The sequence below is a fragment of the Brassica oleracea genome, chromosome C6 (assembly GCF_000695525.1).
Source record: "Brassica oleracea var. oleracea cultivar TO1000 chromosome C6, BOL, whole genome shotgun sequence".
NCBI classification, from domain to species: domain Eukaryota; kingdom Viridiplantae; phylum Streptophyta; class Magnoliopsida; order Brassicales; family Brassicaceae; genus Brassica; species Brassica oleracea.
In genome coordinates, this window is record NC_027753.1 from 36,297,064 (window position 1) to 36,312,086 (window position 15,023).

General features: G+C 37.9%; 2 protein-coding genes across 3 annotated transcripts; both read right to left on the minus strand.

Moving 5' to 3' along the window:
- Positions 1-145: 145 nt before the first annotated feature.
- Positions 146-4,057, minus strand: LOC106298834 (nuclear transcription factor Y subunit A-3-like). The gene is made up of 7 exons (XM_013734971.1): positions 3,856-4,057; positions 3,510-3,791; positions 3,292-3,324; positions 3,024-3,108; positions 2,866-2,947; positions 613-783; positions 146-529 (listed from the first exon to the last, which is right to left on the minus strand). The coding sequence occupies exons 2-7, from the start codon at positions 3,721-3,723 to the stop codon at positions 146-148; spliced, it is 969 nt and encodes a 322-aa protein (XP_013590425.1). The 5' UTR covers positions 3,724-3,791; positions 3,856-4,057.
- A 3,081-nt stretch (positions 4,058-7,138) lies between these two features.
- On the minus strand, positions 7,139-9,512 carry LOC106296948 (nuclear transcription factor Y subunit A-3-like). 2 transcript variants are annotated; one of them, XM_013733208.1, is made up of 6 exons: positions 9,293-9,512; positions 8,539-8,835; positions 8,262-8,353; positions 8,109-8,192; positions 7,857-8,027; positions 7,139-7,786 (listed from the first exon to the last, which is right to left on the minus strand). In XM_013733208.1, the coding sequence occupies exons 2-6, from the start codon at positions 8,783-8,785 to the stop codon at positions 7,403-7,405; spliced, it is 978 nt and encodes a 325-aa protein (XP_013588662.1). In that variant the 5' UTR covers positions 8,786-8,835; positions 9,293-9,512; the 3' UTR covers positions 7,139-7,402. The 2 variants fall into 2 exon arrangements, with proteins under 2 accessions (XP_013588662.1, XP_013588663.1); XM_013733209.1 differs by having other exon boundaries at positions 7,403-7,786; positions 8,109-8,183; positions 9,293-9,510.
- Between the last annotated feature and the right edge of the window lie 5,511 nt (positions 9,513-15,023).

Genomic DNA, 15,023 nt, shown 5'->3' on the forward strand with positions numbered 1-15,023 from the left:
TCTTTTTGTGATGTCTTAACACAATAGATAAAGTAAAATGGAAAAGTAGCAATTGACAGCAAGCAGAAGAACTAGTAGTAGTAGCCAAGGATGACTTCCCCTTTTGGTGGGAAACATTGAAACAACACCAAAAAAATCCAATGTCTCAGATATGGACAGAGAAATGGTGCAAGTCCCCACCTCCATGCATGTCATTGGATTGACCATGAACAAGCATAGCTCGGTTAGTCTGAGTTGTTGGAAAACCTGAAAACTGGAATTCAGTGTGTCCGAAGATATCAGCAGCACCGTCGGAAACAGATGTGATGTCAGAGCCAGAAGTGGTTGAGCCACGGTCTTTGTTGTGCTGCAGCATATGATGAGCTTTGAATCTAGACATGTTTGCCTGTTGGACCGACTTGTCACGTTCTTGTTCTTTGGCAGCAGCCTGTTGGGATTCTTGAAGAAGTTTTTTGGTGTTGAGGAATCTTCCACCGGATCCTCTTGGCCTTTTGAGAGCATGGACATGTCGGGATTCATGAAGATACGGCTGTTGCAGTAAGAAAAAAACAGAGATGAGCATAGCATTCTAAATCAGAAGCTTTTGTTTCTTTGTTGGTACATATTATATACCTTCCGGGCTTTGATTAGTTTGTTTTGAGCCTCAAGCTTGGCACGTTGCTGCCTTCTCCTCATGATAGCATGGTATTGCTTCGCATTGACAAAGACTGACTCAGTTTCAGTGATCTCCACTGGCAGTGCAACTCTACCAGGAACCATACCAACCATTTGGGGATTGCATGTCTGCAAAATAGATGAAGAGACTTGAAATCTCATGGACAGATGTATAAGAAAGTATACGAAAGGAAGGTCTTACTAACCGGTGCATGTGGAAGATATGTTGTAGCTAACAAACCACCATAATGTGGATCAACATAGTGAAATCAGAAATTAGCATGCACCATGTATGATATGAGGTATCAGTCCACCATCAGATGATTGCTATTATCACACATTAAAGACTCACAAGTACATGCGCAGGAGTAAAGTGCATGTTCGGGAATGATGTCATTGCACCTGATTTAGTATGAGTCGATGATACCTTATGCTGAGTTTCTTCAGATCCTAGACAAGGAAATGAGAGAGATGGTAACATTCTTTTTTTTTTTGGACAACAGAAATTTTCCATTGATGATAATTAGAGTTTATGGGAAACATGGGCTTGGGCCAGAAAGCAAGCGTGCCTTGGCATATGAGTCCGCAGGCCCATTAAAATCCCTACTGACGAAAGTGAAAAAACAAGAAGTGAAAGACGACGAGGAGATCGTGACGATGTCCGAGAGCACCCCGTAGAGATCAATCGGTCGCCATCCCGATTCTAAAGCTCTGACGAGCACTTGGGAGTCTGATCTGAGCCAGATATGGTTGATGTTGAGATCGATCGCACTTAAGAGGGCTTGACGAATCGCTAGCGCCTCCGCCATGCAAGCTGAGGAGATATGATCTTGAAAAGATGAGCCTCTTCCAACTTCCGATCCATCCTGATTTGAGAAAATCCAAGCTAAACCCCCTGTTCCCGAATCGCTTTTCCAAGCAGCATCGGTATTACAAAAGATCGTCTGAGGGTGGATGGGGAACGGTACTGACGGTAGCGAGATGGTAACATTCTTTAAGGAAAGAAAAATGATTGATTCTCTTGTAATAACATGACCATTGACATATACCAACACTCTAAAAGAGCAAGAGTCAATAGGTACAACCATTGTACCTGAATTATCAGACGTAGACGTACCTGAATTATCAGAACCACAAAAATAATTATGGTTATATATAATTTTTTATATACAAAAAATGTATCCTCCTTTTTAATCTAGTTATATATTAAAAGAGAAACATTATTAAAAACTAACCTTAAATAATGTGGTTTTTAGGGTTCGTATAACTGGGAGTTTTAAAAAAAAATGGATTCCAACCGGGTTAACATATCGAATCTCTGGTCGGGTTATTTTTCTGGTTTCTCGGTTTGGTTACCTCTTATGAACCACTCGATTGATGAATAACCGAAGCCATATGGGTTCGGTTTTCAAACTTTCAAATTGGGTGGAACCGTTAGTATACGAAACTTCTGACGTGGAAAAAAATCGTTTTAGACAAATATATTCCATCCGTAACTACTAAGTATTGTAATAATGAAGGTCTGATTTGTAGTTATAAAAAAAAAAGGGAATAAGTTGATTTTGCATCTTTGCGGAAAGCTTGGGGTTTAATTTACAAATAGACACAAATCCACCACCGACTTTGCCCTAGCATAGCATATATAAAGAAGCGTCATATTATAATTAGTCCGACGTGATTGATATAAGAGAGGATAAATCAGTGGAGGAGAGGGGAGGAGAATCATGGATTATCTTGAATTGTTATCCTTTGGGCGGGAGGAAAGCTCCGAATATCTAAGCTGAGCTTGTTGCTTCGCGCAAGTGGTAAATTCCAACTCTCAAAACAATCTTTGAATGTCGTGTTGCTTGTTATTTCAGATCTCATGTCTTTTTTTATTATTATTGATGTTCTGTTTGGAGACTTTGGTATCTGGAGTCTAGCTGACGATATTGATTGTTATTCTTCTGATATAGCGTCTAGCTGGCGATTATTGATTGATTACACGCATGCAGAATGATGATGGATCTGATACCATTGGAAGAAGAAGAACACCAAAAGTAAAACCTCAAAGAACATTTGAAAGGGGCGTGCTCTGCAACGATGATCCGTTGAGAAGAGAAAGTGAGCATGCCATGCGTGCACTACAAGAAAACACATAAATAAAGTAGCATATATAAAGTAGCATGGACAGATGTATAAGAAAGTATACGAAAGAAAGGTCTTACTAACCGGTGCATGTGGAAGATAAGGTGTAGCTAACAAACCACCATAATGTGGATCAGCATAGTGAAATGAGAAATTAGTCTGCACCATCTATGATATAAGGTATCAGTCCACCATCAGATGATTGCTTTTATTACAAATTAAAAGTTTACAAGTACCGCGGAGGAGCAAAGTGCATGTTCGGGAATGATGTCACTGCGCATGGTTTAGTATGAGTCGCAGATACCTTCCGCTGAGTTTCTTCAGATCCTAGACAAGAAAATGAGAGAGATGATACCATTCTTTATAGCAAAATGATTGTTTCTCTTGTGAATAACATACGTATTGAACATATACCAACACTCTAATATCTGATAAGCAAACAAGACCAATCCAAAACATCAAGCAAGAGTCTTTAACATAGAAGATTACACAAAACGAGTAGAAACTGACCTGATTTGGTTGAAAAGGAGATTTGTCTGCAAGATTTCTTAAGTTAGGGTTCTTAGCGGAATATAAAAACCTGTCTCTTAACTTTTAACTAAAAAAGTTAAGAACCGGCTCTTAAATAAGAGTTTTAAGAGACGGTTCTTATCTTTTTTAGTTAAAGTTAAGAGACAGGTTTTTATATTCCGCTAAGAACTCCATCCTAAGAACCTCCCAATAATCATGCTCATCATCTCCACTACTAGCAACTTCAGTGTAAGACTGACAAGTGGACTGAGTTGAAGGTGAATCCTGGTCCTGGAAACTGATTTGCTTTGTGGCATGCATATGTTCAGGCCTTGCATCAACCACCTTCAGGCTTAGGGGTTCAGTTGAAATCATACCACCCCATGAGATGCTAGTGTTCAGGTATGGCAAAGTGGAACCTTTCTTACTCATCTGATGCCTAACGTCAATCAAGCAATTCACACAAGAATAATGAAGAAGACCTACATAAATAAAAAAAGATTAGACTATTTGGACAAAGATGATATAAAACATAAAAGAAAATCCTTTAAAACCTAGAAATAGATATAAAAGAGAGACTTAAAAGTTTCTAAATTGATATACTTCCACCCACATAAGAAGTCATATCTAAACGAACTCTGATTCGACAGTACTATCTTGAGTAAAACCAAATCGAGACGATTGGCCGAAATTAGAAATTTTCCGACCAAGAAACAAAACACAAGTTGTGACAGTCATCACTTTTGGCAAAAAAGGCGTTGACTTGAGATGAAAGGATTACCAAATCAGTAAAACAACATCAATCTCACGCCACAAGACAGATACAACGAAAAGGGGAAAACTTTGACAGAGAGATTAAACACCAAAGCTTTTCGAACAAGAAGACAACAGATACAGAGGGAGATTGATAGAAGACCAGGAAACCTTTTTGAGTATTAGATAAAACGACGATGAAGAAAGGACACAGACTTAGTTTTGAATTAATTCATGAAACCACGTTAGGTAATCTGGATCGTTATAATCAACCTACAAAAATAAAGAAAACATTAAAATTAATTAATCATAAATTTCGACGCGAAATAGACGTAAAATATTTCTTCGTAAATTCCTCGTTATATTTACGTCTACTTTACGACGAAATTTTGTTTTCTCGTAAAAACCACGTTAAATTGCGTCATTTTTACGACAAAACTTTATTGTCGTTATTTTACGACGAAATTACGTTGATTTGTTTTTTCCTTGTAAGGTTCTCGTAAATAAGACATACATTTACGAGGACTTATTTTCCTCGTTATATTTCGTCGCTAATTTTGTGTTTTCTTGTAGTGGTGCTTTCCGCAATGCAAGGAAGTGTGCCTGGCGTTTCTGCTACTGGGCAAGTAGTGTTACCAAGTTTCCATTTCCCAGCCACAACAACATAAATAATACTCGGTAATCTAATCTTATCTTCTTTATTGCTTCATTGTGATCATTTATTATCTTGTGCTCAACTTATGCTATATATGTTAGTCTTTTCCCCTTAATGCTTTAGTATTTTTTTGCACTCAGATCGAGTAGTTTCTGATTCTTTCTTCACAGCCATCAACATGAAGATGATGATGGTATAGACATGCACTCCTTTGGAACCGCCAGAGGATAAAAGCATCACAGCACTTGTCATCCGTGGATTTATTAAAAACACGATGAGAATCCTCGAGCACGACATAATAGACAAATTTGCTGCTTATGGTGTGATCAAATCTGTCAGCTTCTTTGCCTGGGAAAGCCGTGCCCTAGTCACATTCACCACCCAAGAAGGAGCAGAGAAGGCCTTTCAAGCGCTCTCCAAGTTCCTATTCATCGACGATCAGAGGCTAAAACTTGCATGGGCAACTCCTCTGGAGGTTGGTGGTTCGAGCACCACTGAGAACAACGATGCTTCTTCAAATATACCAATCATCTGCCAATACTGTCGAGCGGTAATTGTTATTTATTTATTTATTTTTTGTGTGTTTCCAATAGCTCACTTTATCCAATTCTCGTTGTTATTATTATATGCAGACCACAGCTGCAGTTGAGAATGAATCTGATACCAGCCAGATGCTTCACAGACTTTCAATGCTCAAGCATTATCAGTCTCCATCCTGGCATGTGAATCAGAACACCAATGCTCTGTAAGCTATTCTGATCTGTATTGCTTTGGCCGAGTATTGGACAGACGGTGAGAAACTTGGTTAGGGAAGGTGGTTGGACAGCTTGTTATAGAGGATTGCGACCAAAATGTGCTTCAATATCAATGTCTGCAATTACTATGGGTCTAACCGGTGACCAACGAATTAAATAACGCATTTTTTGCTATTCTTAATTTTTTTTACCATTTATTAAGAATAATTTTTCTGTTTCATATTTTTTTTATTCCAGAGGAATATAGAATAAATTTGTTTCTTACTAGTATTGATCTTTTGCATTTTTTTTATTCTAGAAGAATATAGAATAAATTTGTTTCTTACTAGTATTGATAAGTAATAATTTTCTTTTTCATTCTTATAATTTTATTCTTCTGCATTTTTTTCACTATTCATTTCTAATGTTATACTTTATGATTACTACCTACGAGTTCTTGAAACGGCTTTCGGCTAAGAACCATGACGGGTTTTGCTCTAAATCATAGTGTTGACAGCTCAGAGAAACCACATGGAAGAATCTTTGTTGAAATGTCTTTTATTTTTCTTACCGATCTTTGTTATTTGTCTAGCTGTTCTGCTCTTTCCTTTGCTTCCAGTCATATTGTAAGGAATGTGTTCAAAGTCGGTTGTTAAGAAATGTTCATTCCCTCCCTCATTTGCTTGGATCGGTTCTCCATAACCGTGCTATTAAACCGGTATGATAAATGATGACTTGTAAGACTTTGTTGGACAAGACTTGATTTGGCAATATGTTATAATTAGCAAGTCATGAATCACTTTTGGAAAGTGATTTACAGGTTTGATTGTGACTTTAATTAATTGAAAATGATGTCTTTTGTTTTTATGTATGATCATTGTTAGTGTTTCAGGAACACAAGTTTGTATCTGTCACATAACTAAGAGCATCATTACTGTGAGTTCTTAAAGTGGGGTTCTTAGTGGAATATAAGAACCCGTCTCTTAATTTTTAACTAAAAAATCTAAGAACCGGTTCTTAAATAAGAGTTTTAAGAACCGGTTTTTAACTTTTTTAATTAAAAGTTAAGAGACAGATTCTTATATTCCGATAAGAATCTCACTCTAACCCCCCCCCTTCCCCAATAATCATGTTCTAAGTCAACTATCGAGGAGCAGAATCTTGGGGCACAGCGGCTCGTCTCTCGTCACGTCTCTCACGTTAAAATAATAGTTAGAAATAAGAAACAGTGAAAATTAGAGGAGAAAGGCGAAGGATCGATTGGTTTTGGAGAGACGTGCGTTTCTTATAAGAAACCAAATAACACAGCTGTTAACTTTTAAGTGGATAATACCTTTAACCAGCTAAACTATGTTTTAAGAGAATTGAGAGAGTTTCTTACCGATGCTGGGTTTCTTCTTACCTTATTCAAATAAATTTATAGGAAATAATTGGTAACAGATGGCTTTGATATTTTTATTCATGAACATGTCCAAGATATGGTAATATTTTCAAGTATTTTTAAGTGTGTGATGACATCTTCTCAAACTGATAAGTGAGACTCAAAAGTAGAATCTTTCAACCTCTTTTCTTAATTCAAGTTTACAGAAAAACAAATAATTTTATACTATATAAACTACAAGATTCTTCATTAAATGTATATCAAACATTGTCAACTAGATTGTAAGATATTCAGAAATGTATCTTACACGTCCATGGAGTGGAATGCAGAATCTGTTTTATTTATTTATCATGTTCATACAGAATCAAAGCACTAGTTTACACAAGAGATAGTAAGAGAAGATTAAAAGTGTTTTCAAACCGAAGATTTTGGTAGTTCTTGTTCTTGTTGTGATATTTTAACACATACATAAAGTGAAATTGAAACATAAAAAAGTGTAACAACAAGCAAGAGAACTAGTAGTAGTAGCCAAGGATGACTTCCCCTTTAGGTGGGAAACATTGAAACAACACCAAAAGATCCAATGTCTCAGATATGGACAGAGAAATGGTGCAAGTCCCCACCTCCATGCATGTCATTGGACTGACCATGAACAAGTATAGCTCGGTTAGTCTGTGTTGGGATTGGGAAACCTGAAAACAGGAATTCAGTGTGTCCGAAGATATCAGCACCGTCGGAAACACATGTAACGTCAGAGCCAGAAGTGGTTGATCCGCCACGGTCTTTGTTGTGCTGCAGCACATGAGCTTTGAATCTAGACAAGTTTGCCTGTTGGACCGACTTGTCATGTTCTTGTTCTTTGGCAGCAGCCTGCTCGGATTCTTGAAGAAGTTTTTTGGTGTTGAGGAATCTTCCACCGGATCCTCTGGGCCTTTTAAGAGCATGGACATGTCGTGATTCATGAAGATACGGCTGTTGCAATAAAGAAAAACAGATGAGCATAGCATTATAAATGAGAAGCTTTTGTAGGTGCTTATTATACCTTTCTTGCTTTGATTAGTTTGTTCTGAGCCTCAAGCTTGGCACGTTGCTGCCTCCTCCTCATGATTGCATGGTATTGCTTCGCATTGACAAAGACTGGCTCAGCTTCAGTGATCTCCACTGGTAGTGCAACTCTACCAGGAACCATACCCACCATTTGGGGATTGCATGTCTGCAAAAGAGATAAAGAGACTTGTGATCACTGCAAAGCATGGCAGAAGAAGAAAGTATACTAAAGAAAGGTCTTACTAACCGGTGCATGTGGAAGATAAGGTGTAGCTAACAAACCGCCATAATGTGGATCAGCATAGTGAAATGAGAAATTAGTCTGCACCATCTATGATATATAAGCATCAGTCCACCATCAGATGATTGCTTTTATTACAAATTAAAAGTTTACAAGTACCTGCGGAGGAGCAAAGTGCATGTTCGGGAATGATGTCATTGCGCATGATTTAGTATGAGTCGCAGATACCTTCCGCTGAGTTTCTTCAGATCCTAGACAAGAAAATGAGAGAGATGATAACATTCTTTATAGCAAAATGAATGTTTCTCTTGTGAATAACATATACGTATTGAACATATACCAACACTCTAATATCTGATAAGCAAACAAGATCAAGCCAAAACATCAAGCAAGAGTCTTTAACATAGAAGATTACACAAACCGAGTAGAAACTGACCTGATTTGGTTGAAAAGGAGATTTGTCTGCAAGATTTATCATCTCCACTACTAGCAACTTCAGTGTAAGACTGACAAGTGGACTGAGTTGAAGGTGAATCCTGGTCCTGGAAACTGATTTGCTTTGTGGCATGCATATGTTCAGGCCTTGCATCAACCACCTTCAGGCTTAGGGGTTCAGTTGAAATCATACCACCCCATGAGATGCTAGTGTTCAGGTATGGCAAAGTGGAACCTTTCTTACTCATCTGATGCCTAACGTCAATCAAGCAATTCACACAAGAATAATGAAGAAGACCTACATAAATAAAAAAAAGATTAGACTAATTTGGACAAAGATGATATAAAACATAAAAGAAAATCCTTTAAAACCTGGAAATAGATATAAAAGAGAGACTTAAAAGTTTCTAAATTGATATACTTCCACCCACATAAGAAGTCATATCTAAACGAACTCTGATTCGACAGTACTATCTTGAGTAAAACCAAATCGAGACGATTGGCCGAAATTAGAAATTTTCCGACCAAGAAACAAAACACAAGTTGTGACAGTCATCACTTTTGGCAAAAAAGGCGTTGACTTGAGATGAAAGGATTACCAAATCAGTAAAACAACATCAATCTCACGCCACAAGACAGATACAACGAAAAGGGGAAAACTTTGACAGAGAGATTAAACACCAAAGCTTTTCGAACAAGAAGACAACAGATACAGAGGGGAGATGAATAGATATATAGATAGATAAAGAGAAAACCTTTTTGAGAATTAGATGAAACTAAGATGAAGAAAGGTCACAGACTAGTTCTGCATGTCTCCTTGTCTTCTCTCTATGAAACTCAGTGAATCAGAGTGTGTCCGTATTTTCTTCTTGTGCTTTCTTCGTCTCCGTCGATTTGTTTCTCTCTCTCTCTTACCTTTCCTGGGAAACCACCATGTCCATGAGCAGCACTTTCACCTTCTTCTGGTTCATTTATTATTGTCTTTAAGTGCTTTAATTATTCATTTTAATAAGAGCTTAATTTGCTTTAACCAACACACACACAGAATCAAAAAATACTTTTTTCTTTTTAAAAAATGAACATTTTTAATTATTTGAAATCGTCCCAACTATTTCAGATTCCTAAATTCCTAAAAATGAAAATTTAAAATTAGGAAAATTCTAAAATTATATATTAAAAAAACAAAAGATAATGCAACTAAAATGATTCTTAACTCAAACAAATTAGTTTAGCAATTTAACTTTTTCTGTTTAATCACTTTAGCAATAATGTATTAGTAACTTTTCCCCCATTTTATATTTCGAATATAATCGTTTTTTTCTTGTTGTTGCTGGATGATGTCTTCCTAATTAATCTAATTTAATCTAATCTAGTAGTGAAGCCAAAAAGTATAAGCTATCTTGGGCGCGTTAAGCTAAGTTAGTATATTAATTAATTTGATATTTAGCTTTTTGTCTAAAGTGTGTTGTCGTTTCCAGACAATGAAGCTTTTAAATTTGTGTGAACCGTCCTTAGGTCTTTACTTAGTCTTTAGCCGCCTCTTAGCTCGTAATTTGACATGCTTTGTTGGAATAAACTAACAACTTTCATCTTGGGGATAATGTTTCAGTTTGTATCAAGTTGATAGATATAAATCAATTGATGGATGACCATAACCGGTCCGATCTATAACTGATTTATAGAGGCGGCCACGGTACAGAGAAAGAGAGAGGTAGCTTACTTTAGTTAGAGAAAAGAAAACTCTATTTCCTTTTCCCTTTATGTTTATAATTTGTAATCTTTCCATATTATGTTTTTCCGTTTTTCTCTTTATAAACTCTCATATATAAGGGCACCTTATGTTATGATTAATAATATACAGAAACTTACAGCTCTAAATCCTAAGTTTCACAACACGTTATCACCACAATAGTCTCTAAACACCCTGAGCCTAAGAAACCAAAATCGCAAACCCTAAAACCCTAAACCTAGTCGGCGCATTCATCTAACCCTAATCCGACGAACCCGACGAACCCTAACCCTAGGCGTTCCCTGTTCCGTCTCAGCTCGCGTTCCCATCTCAGCCACAGCTTGCGTCCGTCTCAGCCTCAGCTCGCGATCCCGACTGCAAGCGTACCGTCCGAGACCCAATAGCGATAGGCACACGTTCTCCGTCTCAGCCGTTCGCGATCCGACAGCGATCAGCTCGTGTCCAGCTCTATCCGTTCGTCCCAGCTAGAGGTTCATCTTTGGTGGTCTGGTTTCAACAATCATCAAACTAAAGGTAATTCGAATTCTGAAAATATAAGAATCGAATCTGGTTGTTTGTAAAGATTGAAACCCTAAAACTTAATCTCTAAGATGAAAGCCATAGGATAATTGATCAATCCCTAAAGAGTAAATCGAAGCTCGAATAAGTTCGATCACCTAAACCCTATAATCGAGATTGATTAAAATCAAAGCCTTAAAGGTTTTTGAATCTCAAATCAAATCTCCTTGATCAAAGATCAAATTTCGAAAATCCCTAAAACCCTAAAATTGAAAAATCGATTTTTATTGTTTAAAATTGAATCTTGATTGATTGATTGATCATCTAGAACTATTGATTAAGATTGTTTAAACTTGAATCTGAATGAATTGAGATTGCTTGACTTGTTTAAATTGAAACCCCAATAACCTAGTCTAGATTATTTTGAAACCAAATCTGAATTGTGGCTGTGTGGCTTTGCTGCATTCTAGGTTAATAATTCTAGACCTGATCATACTCGTGGCCGTGTGGCCTTATTGCATTCATATCCGAATCTGATCACAATTGTATGATTGAAAATTGCATTTAGAACTTTAGGAATGATATTAAATCGAAATCAAGCAGCCATGTGGTTTGTTATTTGCTTGGCCGAATTTTGTTTGTATTGATTGCATCATATAGAAACATTGAATGTTAGGATTGCAATTACATGACAAACTATATGCATAATATCGAACTGATTGCATACTTGGTCGCGCGGCTTGCTGATTGGCCGTGAGGCATAGATCTTGGCCGTTAGGCTTGATTGATTGATTGTTTAAACTTAAAACCCTATTCGTTTAAACCATATTCCTAAAAGATCTAAAGATATTAATCTATGATTTCAGATGTCGAAAATCAACAACCTGGATTTTACTGCCCTAAATCTCTCTGGAGATAATTACCTTCAATGGGCGCTTGATACTAAGATCATCTTGAAATCCAAGGGTCTCGGTGATAATCTTGAAATCCAAGGGTCTCGGTGAATGTATCACCGAGAACAGTAATCCTAATGAGAAGGATCGTTACAGAGCCATCATGATCATTCGTTATTCGTCATCATCTAGCTGAGCGTCTCAAGGAACAATATCTAACCATTGAGAATCCACTAGATCTTTCGAACGAATATCGAGATATGATCACCAGAGAACGGTGATCTTACCTAAGGCTCAGTCTGATTGGAGAGATCTAGGAATCCAAGACTATAAGTCCATGGATGAGTACAACTCGACCATGTTTAAGATCGTTTCAAAATTGAAACTGTGTGGTGAAAGTATTACGGATGAGGATATGCTTGAGAAAACCTTTTCCACTTTCCACACAAGCAATGTGTTGTTACAACAACAATACCATGAGAAAGGTTTTAAGACCTATGCTGATCTTATTTCTTGTCTCTTGCTTGCTGAGCAGAATAATGATTTATTAATGAGAAACAGTGAGATGAGACCTGTTGGCTCAGCAGCACCACTGAGGACAATAAAGAGTCCCACCATGTCCAAAGAAACGACTATCATGGTCGTGGTCGAGGAAGTAGAAACGGACGTGGCCGTGGCTGAAGTTCCTTTGGCCGCGGACGAGGGAATCAGAATGGACGAGATGATGGACGTGATTGTGGCTCATTTGGAAGAGGCCATGGTCGCGGCCGTGGATCTTCGTTCAAACCTCAACACTTGACCAACTCATGTAAATCAGTGTGCCATAGATGTGGTATGGGCAATCATTGGGCTAAGACTTGTAGGACTCCCAAGCATCTAGTTGATCTCTATCAAGAGAGTTTGAAATGGAAGAATCTTGAAGCCCACATGACCTATCAAGACAATGAAAAAGACTTCGATCATGAGAAGGACAATCTTATGGATTATGAAACTTCAGATTGTCTTAAAGACTGAAGTATGATTTCGACATTATAATCTGAAATTTTGTGTTCTGTGTTTTGGTGTTTTTAATTTCTATGTTGTCTTTTATTTTGAACTTGTTTTAAAGACCTATAATAAAATAAAAGGTTCCTGAAGTCTCTAAGTAGCATCCTTTTGAATCTTGTTTTAGAAATGAACGAGAACAAGGATGTACTCGTTGTGGACAGTGGATCAAGCCACACGATCTTAAAAGATAAGAGATACTTCATAAATCTAACTCTGAAAAACGCCACCATCTCCACCATTGCGGGTATTGCTAGTCTCATAGAGGGGCACGACCAGGCCAATATCTTGTTGCCTATGGGTACACATCTTGAGATATCAGATGCCTTGTATTCACCCAACTCTAAGAGAAGTCTATTTAGCTTTAAAGACATTCGATTGAATGGCTATCATATTGAAACCAAGGGCGAAGGACACAAAGAGTTCCTCCAGATCATTGATCTCTCCCAAGGTCATAATAAAGACTTAGAATCCATACCCGCATTATCTACTGGTCTTTACCATACTAAAGTCAGTATGATCGAGGCCAATGCCACTTTTAACAAAGAGGCAATCGATAACTTCACTTTATGGCACAACCGGCTTGGCCATCCCGGTTCGTTCAGGATGCGTAAACTGATCATGAACTCAAACGGCCATTCCCTTAAAGAGAAACGAATCATCCCTAAGCACCTATCTTGTGTTGCTTGTTCCCAAGGGAAACTCATTTCTAGGCCATCACCATTTAAAGTTACTAAGGAGATTATAAACTTTCTGGAAAGGATTCAAGGAGACATCTGTGGACCAATTCACCCACCTTGTGGGACATTTCAATATTTCATGGTCATCATTGATGCGTCCACTAGATGGTCGCATGTTTGTCTCCTATCATCCTGAAACCAAGCATTTGCTAGGTTGCTTGCTTAGATAATTCGATTACGAGCCCATTTTCCAGATCTTCCTTTAAAGACTATACGTCTAGACAATGCTGGTGAGTTCACTTCCCAAGCATTTAATGATTATTGTATGTCCATGGGAGTAAGTGTGGAACACTCCGTGGCACATGTACATACACAGAACGGCTTGGCCGAATCATTTATAAAACGCATCAGGCCATCAAGTGAACATAAGTATTCCCCATTACAATTACTTACGGGTCATGAGCTAGACGTATCCCATCTTAGGACATTCGGCTTTATGTTCCAATAGCTCCACCACAGAGAACAAAGATGGGACCTCAAAGGCGGATGGGGATATATGTTGGATTTTATTCCCCCACGATTTTAAAGTATCTCGAGCCAACTACGGGTGATTTGTTTAAGGCCAGATACGCGTATTGTCATTTTAATGAATCCAAATTTCCAACATAAGGGGGAAATAGCAGTAAAATGGTAAAATAAATCTCATGGAATCAAACATCCATAACTTGGCAAGATCCTCGAACTCAAGAATGTGATCTAGAAGTTCAAAAGATCATTCATTTACAAAAGCTAGCTAATCAATTGCCAGATTTCTTTGTTGACCCGAAAAGAGTGACAAAGTCATATATACCAGCTGCTAATGCACCAATAAGAATTGATGTTCAAGAAGGACACAATCAAGTTGCTACAGAGTCTAGACAACGTGTGAAACGTGGTAGACCAATAGGTTTCAAAGATAAGAACCCTCGGAAAACAAAGAAAGGTGCACAAAATGAAACCAAGGTTCATAAGACACCAGACATGGCCGCGACCGATCCAGCCCGTGATGTGGCCGCGTCCAGCCCTATGGCTTTAGACATGGCCGGACCTGATGCCACTGATGTGGCCGGCCCTGATGTGCCAAACAATGATTCTTGGGACGCCAAGATTCATGGTACTGATGGTGCAGATAATAATGAGATCTCAATAAACTATGTCTTGTCTGGAAAATAATGGAACAGAAAACATGTCGACATGGTTGATATATTTGCTTATGAAGTAACACTTTAACTTATGGATAATGAGGATTATGAACCCACGTCTATATATGAATGCATGCAACGACCAGATTGGCTTAAATGGAAAGAAGCCATAAACGTGGAGTTAGAATCGTTGAGAAAAAGAGGTGTGTTTGGCCAAATAATCCGGACACCTCATGATATCAAACCAGTGGGATATAAATGAGTTTTTGTGAGAAAAAGAAATGAGAATGGTGAAGTCGTGAGGTATAAAGCCCGACTTGTTGCACAAGGATTCTCACAGAGACCAGAAATAGACTATGAGGAGACATACTCCCCTATGGTGGATGCTACGACCTTCAGATTTTTAATAAGTCTGGCCGTGAGAGAAGGTCTAGATTTAC

Excerpts from the sequence above, each read along its gene's own strand:
- LOC106298834 (XM_013734971.1), bottom strand. The coding sequence starts at position 3,723 with ATGAGTAAGAAAGGTTCCACTTTGCCATACCTGAACACTAGCATCTCA. Across the intron at positions 3,109-3,291 it reads CTCCTTTTCAACCAAATCAG|GATCTGAAGAAACTCAGCGG; the intron begins GTCAGTTTCTAC and ends TTTCTTGTCTAG. Across the intron at positions 784-2,865 it reads CTTATCTTCCACATGCACCG|ACATGCAATCCCCAAATGGT; the intron begins GTTAGTAAGACC and ends TCTATTTTGCAG.
- LOC106296948 (XM_013733208.1), bottom strand. The coding sequence starts at position 8,785 with ATGAGTAAGAAAGGTTCCACTTTGCCATACCTGAACACTAGCATCTCA. Across the intron at positions 8,354-8,538 it reads CTCCTTTTCAACCAAATCAG|GATCTGAAGAAACTCAGCGG; the intron begins GTCAGTTTCTAC and ends TTTCTTGTCTAG. Across the intron at positions 8,193-8,261 it reads TGCACTTTGCTCCTCCGCAG|ATGGTGCAGACTAATTTCTC; the intron begins GTACTTGTAAAC and ends TATATATCATAG.